The sequence below is a fragment of the Meriones unguiculatus genome, chromosome 7 (assembly GCF_030254825.1).
Source record: "Meriones unguiculatus strain TT.TT164.6M chromosome 7, Bangor_MerUng_6.1, whole genome shotgun sequence".
In the NCBI taxonomy this organism is placed as follows: domain Eukaryota; kingdom Metazoa; phylum Chordata; class Mammalia; order Rodentia; family Muridae; genus Meriones; species Meriones unguiculatus.
The window spans coordinates 119291466-119311064 of NC_083355.1; the positions used below are offsets into that span (position 1 = coordinate 119291466).

The 19599-nt window shown below is 42.0% G+C and overlaps 1 protein-coding gene across 2 annotated transcripts in view; it reads left to right on the top strand.

Annotated features, from left to right (window-relative positions):
- Esyt2 (extended synaptotagmin 2) overlaps window positions 1-19223 on the top strand; it is a 71593-nt gene extending 52370 nt beyond the window's left edge. Inside the window, exons 14-23 of one of the 2 annotated variants that reach the window (XM_021653074.2) lie at window positions 2525-2587; window positions 5642-5716; window positions 6376-6462; window positions 10306-10455; window positions 11410-11780; window positions 12771-12869; window positions 13658-13789; window positions 14877-14982; window positions 16077-16126; window positions 16232-19223. In XM_021653074.2, coding sequence (XP_021508749.1) covers window positions 2525-2587; window positions 5642-5716; window positions 6376-6462; window positions 10306-10455; window positions 11410-11780; window positions 12771-12869; window positions 13658-13789; window positions 14877-14982; window positions 16077-16126; window positions 16232-16277 — 1179 coding nt within the window. In that variant the 3' untranslated portion in view covers window positions 16278-19223. The remainder of the gene's footprint in view (window positions 1-2524; window positions 2588-5641; window positions 5717-6375; window positions 6463-10305; window positions 10456-11409; window positions 11781-12770; window positions 12870-13657; window positions 13790-14876; window positions 14983-16076; window positions 16127-16231) is intronic. The other variant, XM_021653075.2, reaches the window with a different exon arrangement.
- The last annotated feature ends 376 nt before the right edge of the window (window positions 19224-19599 follow it).

Sequence of the window (19599 nt, forward strand, 5' to 3'; positions counted from 1 at the left end):
CTTTTTTTTTCTTTCCTTTTTCTTTTTCTTGTTTTTTTGTTTGTTTGTTTGTTGGCACAAAGAAACTATTTTTGAGTTGTATTTTTTTTAGTTGCTTTGTAGTTCTGACATCAATGGTCAGCTCTCAGATTTCATTCTCTTCATTGCCAAAGTCATGCTGAGCTTTATGATTAAGGTATGCACACCACATAAAATATTCTGTGGAGTAGCGTACATACATTTACTGTTTACTCACTGGTTTCCAGTGTAATGTCATATCAGCTTTTCGATCTTTTCCTACATGAAAAGCATTTTTATAAATGGTTCTAGTCCCTAGCTTTTTTACTTTCCTATTCAGCTAGTCCCACCTATTTCCCCCAGTTTCAACTCCATTTTTTCCTCTCTATTGGAAATAACTTCTTTTTAAAGCAGGCTCAATTTTTCCCTTCTTCAGTTTCAGCTTGAATGTGTTCTCTGACTATAGCAGCCGACATTAGAGTATTAGGCTTACTTTGTAACTTGTGTGTGTTGAGCACTTTGAGTAGCCACAGGGGCTGTCAGGAATCTACATGGTACAGGCGCCTCATTATCCCTAGCAGTCATAGATAGTTCACAGGTTAGAAAATGAAGACAGTGCAAAGGACATAGTGACTAAGAGTAGAGCTCTGAGATCTCATCACTGTAGAATATTCACTGCTCATGCTGTCTTAATTCTGTAACTGAAGATGGTCTGAGATGGGTGGTGTTCACATGGTGCCTACCTTACATATAAAAACATGACAGTGTAACAGCTACCACTGAGTAGACTCTTAGGGGCAAAGATAGATTTTGTTTGTTTGAGACAGGGTCTCTTATATCCCAGGCTGTCAGGAAACACTTTCTGTAGCTGAGAAAAACCACTGAACTTACGATCATCCTTCTTCTACTTGCAAGTGCAGGGATCATAGGATAGACCACAGTTCCAAGTTTATGAGGTGAATGCAAGGCTCCCCACATGCTAGACAACCATTCTCAAGTGACCTGTATCCTTAGGGCATGGTTCTTGATGGCGGGGGGTGGGGGGGAGGACGGCTGCTGTCTCCAATGATCAAGAGGCCCAGGAGTACACCATGACAACCCCCATGGTACACAGTACCTGACTTCTGAACTTTGTACCTACACATCTGCCCCAACTATTTCAGTAACTAGTCTTCCCACCCTCATGCTGTGCAGTTTTCTGTGACCTCACCACTGTTTCTGCTTTCATGATTCACAGTACCACTGTTATCTTTGTTTCTTGATAACCGATGCCTGCTGAGATAACAAGTACATTTTGTTCAGCTGTTCTATCTAGTGTGCACTTCAGGAAAGGCCCTTGTAATAGCAGGAGCAGTCAGGCTGTCTCTGGGGAGAAAAATGCACTATTGGAACTTTCAGAGAATATCTGGTCCAGGCTTCATCCAGAAATAGAGACAGTAGGTTCTGAGTCTTCAGGGAGCCCTGTAGCTCTTCCTGTTAGAACAGTCTAGATTAGACCCACACAGTATAGCAGGAGCCCAGCCTGGTGCTTACCTTCTCACCTGCCTCCAACCATAGGAGCCTGGGAAGCTACTATCTTCTTTCGTACATCTTCTGATTTATAAAACACTAAGACAAAAAGTAAAAAAGTAAGAATTAAATCTAGCTAGGGTTGGTGTCACATGCTTGCAATCCGAGCACTCAGGGAGGCAGATGTGAGCTGATCTCTATGAGTTCAAGGCCAGCCTGTTCTACAGAGTGAGTCCGGGCAGCCAAGGCTACACAATGAAACCCTGTTTTGAAAAAAACAAACAACAACAACAAAAAGAAGAATCAAATCTAACACATCATTTTAAATTATTACAACAACAAAACCCCAAAACATTTAACCTCAAATGTTAATCCTGTAAGCTTCCAAAGCAAATTTTTTTTTTTTATTTTAGAAAGAGCAAACTTAAAATATTCAGTCAGAGAGAGAGATACACCCTAGAATAGTGCGATGTATTTGAGTCCATGGGAAACTCTTGAGAAGATCTTGTTGGCCTGTGCTTCCACACCTGAGAAGGACAGAGCGTTCACCAGAGAGATGGGCTCCATCACTGGATGATGCTGTACCGAGAAGCAGGTCTCTGCGGCATAGGCAGTGGTGACAGCTTCCATAAGCAGGACCCACTCCAGCAGTGTGGAGAGCATGGCCTCTGCTGTGCTTCATATTAAACCTCTAATTGTTAGTGACATTAGGGTCTCAGGGAAAGGAGAGTAAGCAGAGCCTTTCTTTCCTCAAGTCACACTCTTGATTCCTACTGACAGGGATAGTCAGAGGTGAGGAAGTGAAGGCTTACCAAGAGTGAGGAAGTGTGTCATGATGTTTTAGATTGGCAGTCACCATGGTTCTTGAGCACAAAGGCAAATCTGTCAGTTTATATGATTTTGGTCTGGTTTAAGTATTTGTTTATTCTCATGAATTCCTGTGTCATTAACCGTACATAAACTCCTCATTGCATGTTGTATTAACCCTTGGTGTATTCATTTTCTTCTGACCTGAAAGAGTAACCCATTAGACTTTAACCCCGGTGTCTTGAAGAAGTCTACAGTTCAGAGAGCTTTAAAGGTAAACGGAGGGTCCCTTGTGGCTGCTAATCACGACATATTGAAAGATGCTACTTTGGCTTTCCTAAGTGTGTGGGCAGTTCCCTCCCGCCCTAGATGATGATCGGACAGCAGAAGAAATCCTACTTTTGTTTTCCCAGAATCTGTATTTAGAAGACATTATATCAACCACAGTTAAATTTAAAAAATTCCAATATGAAAATTTAGATTTTGTTCTGTCTCTCAAAGCCAGTAAAATACTGTGTTTTCTTTGAATTTGAATTTGTGATTAGCAACTTAAAAGTTCTATTTAAAATCTTGACCAGATTTTTATCTTGTGATTTCAAAATGCATCTTGCAAACTGTTGAGTGCATACTTAAGGAATTGCCTCTTCCAATATGTTGAGGAGGGCCTCACTGAATCAACCTTGTGGCTTTGGTGCTTGGGTGATAGATCTTTCCAGAAGGTTCAAATTTTATCAAATGAGGTATATTGAAAACTAAGCTCCACTTCTTATCCAAGATGATAGCTTGTGTTCTCTGGCTAAATTGTTGATATTTCTTAATCTTAATTAAGTGAGAGGCAGGGCATTGTAAATAGAATTGCCTTAAGAATATTCTAGAAATTCTAACTAACGGGAATATTTTAATCCATTTCATCTAGCAAAGTAAGTTAACTTTCTAAAATGAAGGAGGTTGTCATGACTTGTCTAAGACGATGTGTGCAGGCCTCGCTTTGCCCTGTAGTAAGGAGATAACGGTGTAGGTATAGAGAGCATCATGCCAGAGAGTGCTGGCACGCGTGGTTGACGCAGCTATGCCTCCCAGCATAGTTGGGCCCTAACGCGATGTAGGAGAAGGGCCTTTGCCACACGCTGCCCACCATTCGTCTGCTGTGTTGTTGGCCAGCAGAGCGCAGAGGTCAGGCTGGAAGGCTCTGGGGTCACGTAGCAGCATTGTGATGCAAAGATGATAGTTAATCTGTCCTACTTACGGGGTGGAAACAGTACCTTCTCTATTGGATTAGTAAATAAATTAAAATATTGTACATAAATACTTAATAGCTATATAAATAGATGTGCTGTACCTATTTGGTAAACATCAGATCACTTAATCCTAACAAGTTCTAAAAATGGTATTGTGCCTCTTTTGTAGACTTGGAACCTGAGGCTCAGACTGATGAAACCTAGGTCTCAGTAGTCAAGAGTTAAGGAAATGAAATTTAAATTCAACAGTGTAAGATTATATATTCAGGGATCATTTCTATATGTCATTAAATTCAACAGTGTGCCATTCACATACATACATATATGTGCAATAAATCAATTAAGGCAGTGACACCTGCAAATTGTTAAGAGGCAGGTTTTTAGTGTTGTCAATTATAAACTTCATTCTATTTTTTTTTTTTTTAATATTGGAAGGAATGGCACCATATAATTAAATCCTTAAAACTGAATGGTCCCATTTTCACAGGAATAGCCTTAATATCAGTTAGAAATAAATTCATGTATCCAAGACCCAAGGTAGAGGCCAGGCGTGGTGGCACACCCCTTTAATCTCAGCGCTTGGGAAGCAGAGGCAGGCAGATCTCTGAGTTCAAGGCCAGCCTGGTCTATAAATAAATTTCAGGACAGCCAGGGCTACTCAGAGAAATCCTGCCTCAAAAAATAGATAGATAGATAGATAGATAGATAGATAGATAGATAGATAGATAGATAGATAGATAACAAACAAAAATGATACAAGGTAGATGTGTCTGAAATCAGTGTGATTTTATGCCCTGCAGCTGTTCAAGTTCTCCTTAGTAGCTTGAACCTCATACCTAAGAATAGTTGTGCATGCCCTCCCTTAAGGTCAGAGTCTCCTAGCTAGCCAGGAGGGAGAAGTGGAGGCTGCATCCTTATTCCCAGAGGACTTATGCTCACCTCAGATTTGGAATCCTAATATTTCAGAAAAAAGAAATAAATGAGTTTACAAAAAATTAATTGGCTTTGATATTCTTAATGGTATTTATTTCGTTTTACAGAATTCATTCACATCAAAAAGATGAACCAGAAAATAGATTATCACAGTAGGTTTGGGTTAGTCATATTTTTTTTGAATAATCAAATGATTTGGACACATTTCTGTCATTGCTGCAGTATTGAGGACTGACTCTAAAATTATTTAACTAAAATACTTTTTTGTAACATTCTAATTTACATTAACACATTTAACTGCATCTTTGTGGGGCTAAGTTACAAATAAACCTCATGTCACATATCCGTTGTGTGTTACTATGTTTTCTTCTATCAGCTGTCTGCTAAAGTATGCTTCTTGTCATGTTTTTCCTGTTTATGAATTTTTAAATCATTTATATTTGCTTAATTCCATGCAATTCTAAACTGACATTTATTCTTCTGGTGATAATTACTTAGAAGCCGGTAAGCAATATCCACTGTCTGATAACTGTTTACTTAAACAGGGTGGGGTACGTTCAGGGTAAAGCTGTGCACCTGAAATTGTGATCTTTTATACTGTAGCTGGGTTGACATTCTGAATGGTGACATTCTGAGTTAGCATTCTTTTGATTTGTATTCTTTTGTATTTATTTCTATTCATTGCAGTTACTTTTTTGATATCCTTATAAGTCAGTTTTGAGAACTATAGTTAATGTTAAAGTTTTAAACTTTTAAAAGATTGCCCTTCCCAAAGTAGCTTAAAGTAAAACATTTGACATTTCAAACTTGTATGTAGCCTGACACGGGCTTGTACCTGTAGTCACCACCACTTTGGAGGCTTATGTGGGAGAATCACTGGTGCCATGGAGTTCCACACTAGCCAAGTAGTGTTGTCAGACCCTGTCACTCAAAAAAAAAAAAAGTATATAATTAGAAGTCTTCTCAGTTTATGTCGTGAGGAATGATGATGGCCCAGGATTGGCTTCCAGTTGTTTTCTACTTTGTTTTCATGTTTCCTGTGTCTCATGTATCAGAGGTAAATAGAAATGACTCCTGATAGCAACCGTAGCTTCATTTTTAGTGGAACCCATTTCAAAGTGTGTTTACTTATTTTATCTGCTTTTGTTTTTGGATAGTCAGGGAAGAAAATAAACAGCAACCCAAATCCTCTTGTCCAGATGTCAGTCGGTCACAAGGCTCAAGAGAGTAAGGTAAGAGTTTGATGGCTCTCTGAGATTTTCTCCATGTAGTACCGTTTGTCACTATCGCCAGCAGGTGGTATCCAGGTGTGTGATATGTATACATGCTTCCATATAAAACAGTCATTTCACAAGTACAGATATAGTTAACATTTTTAAATAATACAAACAATACCATAATGATATGCTTTTGTTTGATTTCATGGGGAGAGATATGGAATGACTTCCAAAGCTTTTAAGTACTTAATAATTATTTAGTTTTAAAGTTAACACATTGTACTTCAAATTCAGCAAACACAGACTTAAGAATTCAAAGGAGGTATTGTTGTGTGTTCCTCTTTTCTGATGGGGGTGGGAATTTAGAAATTGCTCACAGTTGTAAGCCACTGTTAAATGAGGACTGAAGACAGTAGAGGAGAGGAGGTCTTTGGTCTCTTGGCAAGCAGGCATGGATTTTGTGCCAACTGCTTTCCTAATGCACCTCACAAAGCTTATGCTTCACCTTTGGAGTATTTCTGTGCTTCCTAAGATAACCATAGGTCACTCAGTAGATATATATGTATTTAGGTTTAACCACTCTGCTTGTATGCACATTATGTGAGTAAGCCTTGAGTCAGTGGTGCTCCTCTATAGACAATACTGGAGAATTAATATTGGACTTTCTCTTACAGATTCGGTACAAAACTAGTGAACCTGTGTGGGAGGAAAATTTCACTTTCTTCATTCATAACCCCAAGCGCCAGGACCTTGAAGTTGAGGTATTTTATTGCATTTTGTGGCTATATTTTGAAATGTGGTTGATATAAATTACGCACATTCACAGGTTTTAATTGAGTACACAGTACCCTGCAACCCTTGCCTACAGTCAGCATAAGGGAATCTTCTGGTTCCCCTGTGACGCACAGCGTTCCCAAACCCACTGTCTTAGTGGGGTTTTTATTGCTACAGCTGAACACCAGGACCAAAAAACAAGTTGGGGAGGAAAGGGGAGGAAAGGGTTTTTTGTCTTACACTTCCATGTTCCTGTTCATTATTGAAGGAAGTCAGGACAGGGAAGGATCCTGGAGGCAAGAGCTGGTGCAGAGACCGTGGAAGGTGCTGCTTACTGTCTTGCTCCCCATGGCTTGCTCAGCCTGCTTTCTTAGAACCCAGGACCACCATCCAGGGATGGCCCTACCACAGTGGGCTGAGCCCGCCCTGATCATCACTAATTAATTTCCTTACAGTTAGTTCCTGTGGGGGCATTTTCTCAGGTAAGGTCCCCTCCTTTCAGATGACTCTAGTCTGTATATCAAGGTGATGCAGACTGGCCAGTGCAGCCATCTGACGTTTAGGTATGTATCAAGTTAGTCTTCAGTTATTGTCAGGAAAGGGCCGTGATTCTTTTTCAGAATTGTCAGCACATTGTTGAGAATTATCTTTACTCTGCTTTGAAGTTAGTGACTTTGTGGAATGTCAGGACCAGGGTGCCCATGCGGGAGTGACTGTGCCCTAGGTTCTGTGCTACCAGTCTGCCAGCACTGCTGTCTTTGCTGCTGTGCTTGAATATCGCAAAACCAGCTGGTGGGAGCCTTCAGACTTACTTCTCATGGTTCCATATGAATTTTAGTATCAATTGTAGATTTATGCAGAGAACCTATACTTTTGACTCCATCGACGTTGTAGAACCAGTGGGTAGAATTGACATGTCCACAACAGGAAAGATTCCAATGCATAGAGACATTACATTATTTTATTTGATGTAGTAGTCTTTTATTTCTCTCGGCACTGCTTTATAGCGTTCTATGTTCAGTATGGATCTGGCACCTATGTCAGACTTATTCCTATCACTTCATACTTTTTCATTATATTGTGAATGATCTTACTTTATTTCCCTACGTGAATTGAAGATAGGAGCTTGTTCATTCCAGGGAAGAGCTATACCAGTGTTTCCAGTCATTAAATGGTTCCTAATCTTGTATTTTTGGCCTTTTTTTACTAATATACATAAACATATCCAGCAATTGTAGTGGATTCCTGTGATCTCAGCATTTAGGAAGGCAGGGCAGGAGGATCATAAATTCAAGACTAGCTTGGGTTACCAAGTAACAAGACCCCACCTCAAAACAAAACAAACAGCCCTGAAACCAGCAGGAGACTAAGGAAATGGAGCCAGCAATGCAGTGCCTGCTGTGCAAGCTTGAGAGCTGACTCTTGACCCCCAGGACCTGTGTGGAAAGCCAGGCTTGGCGGCATCAACTCACAGTCCCAGCCCTAGAGTTATGGAGAGGGCTAGGTCCTTGGGTCCTAAGCTGCTAGCCTAGTCTACTCAGCAAGTTCTGGTCCAGTTGAGCACCTCAAAAATGGGGTGTGGGGGAATGAGAATACGGAGTGAGTCTTTATAGTGACATAATCTCATACAACCCCACTAAAAATAGCTTATTCTTTTTTTGTTGTTCTTTGCTTATGGAAGGGGGCAGTCAATTTTCTCACATTGTCTTGAATTTACAATTCTACTGCTTGGCCAGTTTAGTGCTGAGATTATAGGTCTGTGCCACCATGCCAGGGCTGCTTTCTTGTTCCACTGGATATTCTGTGACTATTTTAGGATTTTATGTGGGGGAAGTCATGTTATCTTTAGTAATAATTTCATACCAATAGGATGCTTTTGTTTTTCAGTTTTTCTTGGCTAGCCTCCCTGTTCACCCTTCTTTTATTATACAGAAGTAGTACACAGATCTGGTCTCCCAAGAGATACTTTCTTCCTTCTCTTTGAAGGCAAACTGCTTTGTCGTCACAAGAAGCTGACTTTCCCTACAGGCTTTTTTCTATGTGTGTTGAGATGACAATATCGTTTTTCAACTGCACATTGTCGATTTTCACATGTTAAGTACTGCAAACTTTTATTTTGTTTTTCACAGTTAATACTAGAATACCTTGAACACAGTATTTTATTTGGGGATGTCTTAGTTAGGGTTTTATTGCTGTGAAGAGACACCGTGGCCACAGCAAACTCTTACTTATAACAGAAAACATTTAATTGGACATGACTGAAAGGTTAGTCTATTATCATGGTGAAAAGCGTGGTGGCACACAGGAGGGCGTGGTGCTGAAGAGGAGCTGAGAGTCCTACATCCAGAGCAGCAGGCAGCAGGAAGAGAGGGACTCACACTTCCTCCTAACAGTGCCACTACCTGTGGTCCTATGGGGGCCGTTTTTATTCAGACCACCACAGGGGATAAGTCCCACTCAGGCTTGATCATCATTATATGTATCCAGCATGTTAAGACCCTTGCTTCTTGGGTCTGGAGATTTGGCCTCGTAGAAGACCTGGATTCTGTTCCTGCCACTCACATGGCAGCTCCCAACTGCCTCTAATTTGAGTTCCAGAGGATCCAGTTCCCTCTGCTGTCCTTTGAGCGTTTCTGCACATAGAATACACGTACTCGAGTGCACACACATGCAAAGTAGGTAAACAGGAAAAGAGAAAAACATTCTTCCTTCTTAGTTACTCATGAAAGTTGCTGATTTGTACTCTGGCTTCTTTTTAATACCTTTTTTCTGTTTTGATGTCAAGGTAATGATAGCCTCCTGAGTGAGTTAGGGAGCATTTGTTCCTCTTGTATTTTCTGGAAGAGTCTGTACAGAACTGTTTTGCATTTTGCCTTTTATCACTTGCTTTTTTTCATTTTGAGGAGGTGTTTACGTTTTTATAAACTCACTTCTATCAACAGCTCTTGCTCTGTGTGGGCCAGCTATTTCTTGTTTATGAACTGCAGTATTGATGCCTTTCAAGAAGTATGTTCATTTTGTCCAGGGCTCTTTCTTTAATCAAACTATTTTGAACAACCATATGATGGGAGTAGTTCTTATAACAGAGGCAGTGCTGAAAACTATTATTTGTGAAAAACAAATATCATGTATTTAAAGGAAATACTGTAAATTTTCAAAGCAACTGTATAGACTTTAAACAGAGAAGGCCTTAAGGCACTTAAAAAATGCCTTTTCTCCATGAATAAGTGTTTTCAGTAGAAAATTTGTACATTACTATCAGTATATACCATATGATTTCAGAGTGTAAAAGATACTTTCTTCTGACCATTAGTTTTTTGTAGACTGTTACTTTTTTTTTTTTTTTTAAGATTTAATTTCTGGGTGTGAGTGTTTTTGCTTGCATGAATGTCCATGTAGTTAGTGAATATCTGGGACCCATGGGTCAGAAGAGGTCCTTGGGTTCCCAGCAATTAGAGTTACGGAGCCACCGTGTCTTCTAGGAAGAAGTGTGGGTCCTCTGCAAGAACAAGTGCTCTTAACTACTGAGCTCCTAGACTGTTCTTAACTGGAATTTCTCACAGTAGATTTATAAAACAAGATGTCCTTTGTTGTGCTCATTATGATTTTGTGACAAGGAAAGGACAGGAACCTCTGACAGAAATACTGCTTTATTTCCCTGAGAGGTCCTGTAAAAGTTTTAGACTTACTACTTAAATAATATATGAAATGTGTTGTGTTGTGTTTTATGCTGATATATTTTTGAAGCCAATCTGTGGACCATGCTACATTTTTTCTAGTTCCTTTTTGTTTCCCTTGGTGCTCAGTGTTTTCTGCTCTGCATTTTTCAGGTCAAAGATGAGCAGCATCAGTGTTCTCTGGGGAGCCTGAGGATCCCACTCAGTCAGCTGCTCATGAGTGACAACATGACTATAAACCAACGGTTCCAGCTCACCAACTCGGGTCCAAACAGCACCTTAAAAATGAAGATTGCCCTACGGGTACTACATAGTTCTTAGCAGGAAGCCATAGAGGGAGGGAAGAACACAGCTATACCTCAGCCCCAACTAGTATGCCGTACACAGCCCTGGGTCAGGTGACGTGACGGGTCAGCCCTGTCAGCATGCTGACAGTTGGAGGGGAGCAGCTGTAACAAGTTATGGGAGTCCAGTCTAGACTCCATTCTGAACAGGCCTTCCAGATTGATTGACTGTCCAGGAGGGTCCAGAAAAAAAGTCTGTGTATTATTAATTAAAAGTATTCAGCCAGGCGTGGTAGTGCCATGCCTGTAATCCCAGCAGTCGGGGAGACAGAGGCAGAGGCAGGCAGATCTCTGTGTGTTTGAGGCCAGCCTGGGCTACAAATCAAGTATAGGACAGTCAAGGCTACACAGAGAAACCCTGTCTTGAAAAACAAAACAAACAAACAAAAAAAAACCTATAATACCAAACGGAATTATATATAAAGTGTGTGTGTGTGTGTGTGTGTGTGTGTGTGTGTGTGGTATATAATTATATATCAAGTATATAATAAAGAGCCAGCCTTTTGTTTCTGCACTGGGGTTTGAACCAATAGCCTCACACGTGCTAGACTGGTGTTCTACCACTAAACTATATTCCAGCTCTAAGAATGAACTTTTTTTTTTAAATTAAAATAAATACTTAGTCTGCTCAAGGTGCTATGGAAATGTTCTTCTTGCACATGATCAAGACACAGGTAAAATAATGGCCTGTCCGCCAGTTGTAGAGCCCTTTTGCTTACAATGAAGACTGAGGGGAGTCTATGAAATGAAGATGTTTGGTGTAGCTTTGATTAGTAACTGCAGAGTGTCCTGCTGAGCGCAGCCCTGACATACGTGTTCCATGGTGCACTGTGTGGTAACTGCATAGCTGAAGTTGGGCACAGATGGACCCTAAGGCTGCTCGTGCATGAAGATGTCGTCCCTTCCCCTCCAGGTGCTCCATCTGGAAAAGCAAGAAAGGCCTGCGGACTACCAGCACTCAGCTCAAGTAAAGCGGCCCTCCGTCTCCAAAGAAGGGAGGAAAATACCTGTCAAATCTCAGATGTCTGCATCACCAGGCACCGCCGGTAGCAACACTGCTCCATCAACGCCAGTCAAGGGAGTCGATCAGCCTGTCATGGAGGAGAGGCCCCAGCCCCCCGAGGCCAGCCCTCTTGGGCAGTGTGACCTGGGCAGGAGCTCCTCCAGCCTCTTGGCCTCTCCAAGCCACATCTCAGCCAAGGAACCCACTCCAAGCATTGCCTCAGACATATCACTGCCCATTGCTACTCAGGAGCTGAGGCAAAGGCTGCGGCAACTTGAAAAGTAACTAGTGATCACATCATTGTTTATCAGAGCGTTCGTCCCACACACCACAGGAGGGAGATAGGATCTTAACTTAGCGGGAAGACATTTGAGTTCTGCTGTTACTTTGCTCGTTGAGTCTTTGACTTTACAGTGATACTTGCTGTTTTGTAGGAGCTTGGATGTGTTAGAGGAACAGTAGTGAAATAAGAGGTCTTGCAGGTGGGAAAGGGTAGTGACTTGAGCCGTGTAGACACCATGTACTCGGTTCATGCCAGGGACAGAGTCCTGCAGGGGTGGACACTGATGTGCTGCACACTGTGTCAGCCGCACAGGCTTGGCAGAGGCTTGCCCTCTCTCCATTGCAGAGTACAGCCCTCATTACCACATCTCCCCTGGCTTTCTTTGGATATTTATCCTGATTTATTATAATAGTCACCATATGCTTCAGACATCACCACTTCCGGTGGTAATTGTAAAAATCAACCTTCAAAACTATTCATCTTTTGTTAAGAGGTGTGTCCAGTTACAAGGAAATAAAGGGAGAGGCAGTGGTTATAAAAGTACTTGGAGATGCAGCATTGCCATGCCCATGTCTCTGAGGCTCCTCTGACTGTGTTCACCCTTGGTTTGCATGCTTCCTCATGTGCAGCGCTGTGGGAACAGAAGCAGCTTGAGGCTGGGGTAGAGTGCACTGTTAGAGCATTTGCCTAGCTGCAGGCTTGAGTTTTGACCACAGGATTATGTCTGTCCTGGGGAGAGCTCTGAGTCTCATTTGTACCTTGAGTGCTCACGGGGAAGCTGTCATTTGTGAACAGTTAAGGGACACTGACCCTCAAGTGAAGTAGTTTCAACTTGGGTACATATTCAGAAGTTTCAAGTCATGATGAAGATCGTGGGCAGTTAGGTCCCATTCTGTCTAAATGAGTGGACATTGTCTTGGTGTATACATAGTACACCACACCTTTTTGAACCTGGGGCAGAGGTGGTGACATTATGCTGTTTCCACAGTGGGACGACCCTGGGACAGTCTCCTCTGGGGCAGATCCAGCTCACTATCCGGCACAGCTCCCAGAGGAACAAGCTCATTGTGGTCGTGCACTCCTGCAGGTGAGGCTGCCTGCCACTGCACTCCTGGTTATTTCCATTTTGTATTGCCCCCTCCCCATTACTGTGCCAGTAGTACTTAAAATATAAATTTTGAGCTTATAAAAAGTCTTTTGAAACCATGGGTAAAAGGAACTGGTGGCATTGACCCCTACAAGGTCCTGAATGTACACAGTTTAGTTCAGTGAGGGATGATGGGGACCTTGCTGAGACAGTGACTGGTGCCAGGTGGGCACGGCAGAGGCTGCTCCGATGGCTCTAACGACAGCCTGCTGCCTGCCCGTGTTATGGGTGATGTGCTTGGCTTATACAGGCATGCTAGGGAAAGAGCAGGGGACAGGTTCAGGGAGGGTTCCGGGAGGAGGTTGACCCTTTGCAGAAGCTGTGACTGGAGGTGCTTCCGAAGGAACCAGTGTCGCCACTCAAGGTCTTATTAACAGAAGGACCAGGTTTGCCTCACAGGGCCGTTGCTTATGTGTCCTGTGAGTAAAGCCATAGAAGTCTGTGAGAAAGTGTGTTAGAAGCATAGAGCAAGGGCTGTGAATGTCCGCCCACAGGCTGGTCTTAGATTGTAAAGGCAAAAGTTACTCTGGCAAAATTGCTAAAAGGGAAGTTTTAAAGTGATGCCAGCAGCTGGTGATTCAGAAACATACTGTGGGAAATTTGAAGTGTGTTACTCCTTAGGGTTCAGATAATGTGAAATCAAAACTTGATAAATATTTGAATATGGTGTAATTTTTATTTGTTTTTTTTAATTCTAATGTCTAGTGTTCTCTGGTTTGTATTAAAAGAAACCTCATTGCCTTCTCGGAAGATGGCTCTGATCCATATGTCCGCATGTATTTATTGCCAGACAAGAGACGATCAGGAAGAAGGAAAACCCACGTGTCAAAGAAGACACTGAACCCTGTGTTTGATCAGAGGTAAAGTGGACACTTGGTTTAGCTAAGAGGCTACCTGGATGAAGTGATCGGTTAGAGCAGGCACGAAAAGGCCTGTGGAGCTAGTACACTGTTGAGAAATGGGATTCTCTAGCATATTCCAGCACATGTTGCTTGTTAAATAAGTCAGCATGTGACTTTCAGGCAGCGCTGTTAGCCACGGTCTGGCCATGGTATACTGCTGTTCAGGGAGACTGATCACTAAAGGTCTTTTGTTGTTTGTTTTTTTGTTTTTCGAGACAGGGTTTCTCTGTGTAGTTCTGGCCATTCTGGAACTCTGTAGACCAGGCTGGCCTACAGAGTTAATTAATTTGGTTGGTGGTTGGTTGGTTGGTTTGGTTTTTCAAGGCAGGGTTTCTCTGTATAGTCCTAGCTGTCCTGAGACACATTCTGTACATCAGGCTGGCCTCGAACTCAGAGATCTACATGCCCCTACCTCCCAAGTACTGGGATTAAAGGTGTGTGCCGCCACCATAAAGGTCAAATTATTGATGATTCTGAAGAATTTTGATGCACTAGGTAATATATACTGATACTGGATTTTAAATTGAACAGAATTTAAGCATACATTTAAATTTTTTATTTTATAGTGTAAGTTAATAACATAAAATACACATTTTTGAGAAGAGCTATTTTTCTAAAGCAGTTTCTAAAATTGGTGGAGATATAATTTTGCAAATCATGACTGGCCACCTTAATAGAAGCTACCTCTGTGGTCATGCTCAGTCTGATGGGCCACGTTGCCTGTGGGTACCCCAGAGATGCCCACCAGGCCGCATACTGCCCCACCTCATGGTTGTCTGGCAGTATAGTATCCGGTAGTTTTGAGAAAGCAGTAACAGCTGAATAGTGTCTGTGTCTGTTGGCCCACTTCTTTGTCTTCCTTAAGGGCGCCTCTCCCTCCCTGTTGTCATGAAGTGATTTTAGTTAAACTAAGGTCAGCCAGGTAAGCACCAAAAAGGGAACAAGAAAAAGCAGCATTTGGCATGATCTCAGAAATAAATATGCTGTTTTAGTTAACAGACGATGCTAACTATAGAGAGCTGACATAGCCATATTTCCACTGCAGCTTCGATTTCAGTGTCTCACTGCCTGAAGTGCAGAGGAGAACCCTGGATGTGGCGGTGAAGAACAGTGGTGGCTTCTTGTCCAAAGACAAAGGGCTTCTTGGCAAAGTAAGTTTTTAAGTCTTTGTGTCCTGCGCATTGTAAAAGTAGACACTTGCCTGAAGTGCAGTGTGCATCAGAGCTTACTTAAGTGGGAAGGGGGAAGCTCGCTCTGGCTAATGCTTGTTTATCGCATTGACTAAGTCATCAGGACATAGCTGTTTCCATGCATTCATGCTATTGGCTTATTACTCATGCTAACGTCAGGAGCTTGCAGTTGAAGACAGGTTGGGCGTTTGTTTGTTTCTAAAACTTTTAAAAACTGCTCAGTACTGCACTGGAAGGAAAATATCCTCAAACGGCCACCGGCCACCACTCAGCTAATCATGTGCTTCCTTTAGCATGTTGTTGGCTTTCTCTCTCCACATTTTCTTTTTTCTTTTCCATCTCATCTAACTTTGGTTTATTTACTCTCTCACAGTATACAGAGGTTTATATAGGGAAAGGGGTTTTGAGTTGTAGGTGCCACTTTGTCAGCAGCAGAAGTGAAAAATCTCTATCACCCAGGCCATGAAAAATGCCTAAGCGCACCAGTTTAAAGGAGAGGAGGTTTAGTTTTGTCTCCTGATTCCGAAGTCTCCGTGCATGGGGCACATGGCACTGTTATTTCTGGGCCATTGGCAAGGCAGATTATCGTGGGGAGCATACCCGAGCCGCCCACCTCCCGGTGGCCAGAGAGCAGAGAAAGTGTAGCTTCCAGAACATATCCCTAGTGACCTGCTTCCTTTAGCAGGTTTCACCCTGCCATTGCCATCATGGCAGTGAAGCCACCATTGGACTAGCCCACTGATTACATCAGAGCGTTCAGGATCTGGCACTTTTGAGAAAGAAGCCCAGCTAGTTGACAAACCAAGCTTTTAAAACATGAGCCTTTTACAGTCAACACAGTCTCTGCATGTGTTTCGTAATAATTGTAATACTATCAGATACAAGAAGAATCTCTTTGATATGCTCAGCTACGCAAAGGTTGAAAAGACTTTTAACGTGAGAACCTCAAAACAGGAGGGTTCCATATTGTTAAATTAAGATAAGAAATTAGAGAAGTAGGAGTGGTGAGTGGAATTACTGAGCGATTTTCACAAGTTCCTTCTTTTAACCCACAGGTGCTGGTTGCTCTGGCATCTGAAGAGCTCGCCAAGGGCTGGACCCAGTGGTGAGTGCCTTATCCCAGGCTGCAGGCAGTCCTCAGAGAAACCCAGTCCTGTTCACCACCCCAAAGCCTGACCCACATCTGTTGTGCTTTTCTGTGCCTTCTCAGGTACGACCTCACAGAAGATGGAACAAGGCCGCAGGTGATAACGTAGCTACGCTGGACGTAGGCCTGTTTCTCCAATGGATCGTGCCACCTCAACATTGAACACGCCTTCTCGCAGATGTACCAATGCTATTTTTATAATATTAAGTATTGAGTTATACATACCTTAAGAATTTTATAAATGGTAGGCATCATAGGAAAATGTGGCCAATATCATTGTTAAATTCCCTGTTCCCTCCAGTGCTCTGCCGGGCGCTGCACTGTTCAGCAGTGTGCAGTGTGGGACGCTGCCAGCCGCACGGGCTGGAAAACAGGCACCTGGACTTGCTCGTTTTGTCCTGCCCTGCATCCCGGGGTGCCCTGCACCGTGTAAATAGACTCTGTTTTTATAATGTCTACATGCTGGTTTGCATAGAGAAGAAAATGTACCAAGGAAATACTTTCTCCTAAGACATTAAATTTTTGACAAATAATCACTTTCAGCTTTTCAGCAAAAAGTTCTCATAGATCAACTGTGTGGTATGACTTTCTTAAGGGAAAAATGAAAAAATCATTAAGTATTAGGATATTTATGTCTGGTATGAATGATAAAAGAAAGTGTTCAAGTTATTAACATTATTATAAATAGGAAGAGACAGTGAGAAATCAGTGAACGGCTTATTTAAAAATTGTATAACTGAGTAATGGACAATACTAAGAGTATTGTCAAGGCTCATGAATCACAGTATGCTCATCTGAAATTTATTACATAGGAAAATACTGTGCTGTTTATTTGTAATTGTTTGTTCTAACAGATCCATGGAATAGTACAGAGATAAACATGCCAGGTGTGGTACCTCACATCTGTAATCCCAAGATATAGGAGAGGCCAAGGCAGGAAGACCAAGAGTTAAAGGCCAGCTTGTGCTACACAGCAAGACCCTATCTAGGGAAAAAGAGATGCATACTTTACACTTTGCCCAAAGCATAGGAACTAGTTTTCAGTCATGGGGAATAAGGTGTTGTCCAGAGTGATGCAAGCCTGGCTTGTTTTGTCAGTGTTTCTAACCATATAAAGACAGCTCTATTGTTAGGGTGAAGTGGACTTCACCCTAACTCTTAACTTCCATCCTAAATAGGATGGAAGAGTACAAAGGGTGTTGTGCTAAAGACTGATGCTGCACTTGCTCTTGGTGGGAGAAGCTGGTTCTATATCCATCACACAGGATACACACCTGTGGGGAGGGCTTTCTGTGCGTCCCCTGATACAAGGGACCCCACATGACAGACAGATCCTGCCCAGGGCCAGAAACAGAGCTGTCAGTCTTGCCATTTTCTGGATACCCTCATTTTATGTCATGCCAGATGTTAATATTAGGATAGTATTATACAATTTTTATTTTGTAATCCTTTTCTTTTTAGATTATGAGAAGCATGTTTTACATGTGTAAGAGTCCCCAAACCTCTTGTGAGGTGAGGCTAAATCACAGTATTATAAGCTATGCATGTCAGTAAACAAAATTTGCACAAATGTATAAAGATATTTTTCAGTGTGCATTTTAAGCTGCAGGATGAAAAGGGCTTCTCAGCTATGAGATCATTTAAAACTATGTACACTTACAGCAGGAAAATACAGCTTTGTAATCAAAGTTGGAGTAGTTCCTTTCACATGCTTCCTGAAACTAAACAGCGTATGGGAAGTTTATGTGGCCAAACATACCAAAGTGCCTATGACGAGTACCCAGAGTTCCTGTCACACTCTCCTCCTGTCTAGCAGATGAAAGCGTGCCTCAGTGTGTAATGAACCATGTACAGTTGTGATGGAGTGTGTAACCTCCATCTCCTGTTTGCTGACACCTTCCTCTTAATCCTGTTTCTCTTAATCCTGTTTCTAAGTCTTTTTCCACTAGTGTGCAGGTTTGGGAGAAAGCTTATGTATATGTCACACATATGAACATACATGCACATAAAACATGCAAGGGTGGCATTTTAGTTGCAGGAGAAAAGCAGATAATATCTTATTAAAACTAGTTGCTTGGCCAGGGTTTCAGATTGTTTCTTAAGTGTCTTTTTAATTAGGTCCACTGAAGGGCTTATGTTAAAATCTATGAAGGAGATTTTCTTGCTGAAATTGTGTCATGTCAGTGACTTTTCACCAACAACCTAAACATCTTGGATTTGCACCCACATACTCAATCTGTTGAGTGTGTTTTTTTATTTAATGAGATGCTTTTCTTAAGCAATTAGGCAAATTGGGTACGGATAAGGGTACAGTCCCCTAATAAATGAGTGTAACACCTCAGTAGGATGCCCAATGATACAGTCACAAAAGCTGGCGCCAATGAATTCAGATGCAGTGCCCGCCTGCGCCATCTGAATCCTCCAGTAGCTCTCTCCACACTGGAAAGGAGAGAAGGTCCAGTGATCCTGGTTGTACTTCCTTCTGTGCCCGGCCTGGGCAGAACTGAGTTGCCATCAAAGCATGCTCCAGTGTCCTGAAGCTAGAAGATACTTTGAGTTCTCAGAATGATAACTTTTAGTTTTGATGGCTTACGTAGGAAAAAGAACTTTTAAGTTTTCTACTTTGAGCAAACCAATGAGGGGAAGTTAGGGATCTGAAGTACAGCTCTGCTAACTTATTCAGTGGTGTCTTCTGTGCCTTAACGTACAAAGTGTTTTCACGGTTCAGATGAAAACAGAAGCAGCCTTGCAGCTGTGTTGCCACCACGTGGACTCTGCACTGTCCATCCCCTCTATAGATGGTCCTTACGCAGAGGGCAGTCCTCAGAGGCTTTTGAATTATCTTAAAAACCTCAGGCAGATGCAGAGAATACAGGTTCCTGCAGTGACGGGTCCCATCTGGATTACCCACTGTAGAGGCAGACCGTAGAGGCTGGCTTTTGTTTTTTGTTGTTTGTTTGTTTGTTTGTTTTAAATCATAGAATGTCCTTTCTGCTTAATTAATTTTATATTAACAGCACATGTATTTATTCAATAAACCTTTTATGTTAGTGTACTTGTAATATGTTTTGTTTGTCTCTTGCTACGAACAAGTTGAATGTGGGAACAGTTAATTTGGACAGTTCACACACTGTGTCAGGTATATTTGCTATTTGCCCATTCTTTCACTGTTCAAGTGGCTTGATAGTCCTCTTGTTCCCATCCTAGTTTCTCTCTACCTAGCTCACAGACTTGGAGTTTTGCCAGCAGCTCTTTGAAAGGGAGTGGTTGAGTAGGAAAAGTAGACTAAATAAAGCCGGAACACGGAGAACTTGTCTACTTCCCTTCACATAAATTTAAAGTTGCTTTCCTCAGTGTCTTCACTGGCAGTCTGACCTTAAGTAGTCTCCTTGATAAAGACCCTGCCACCATGTTACTTTTGTTCATCTTAC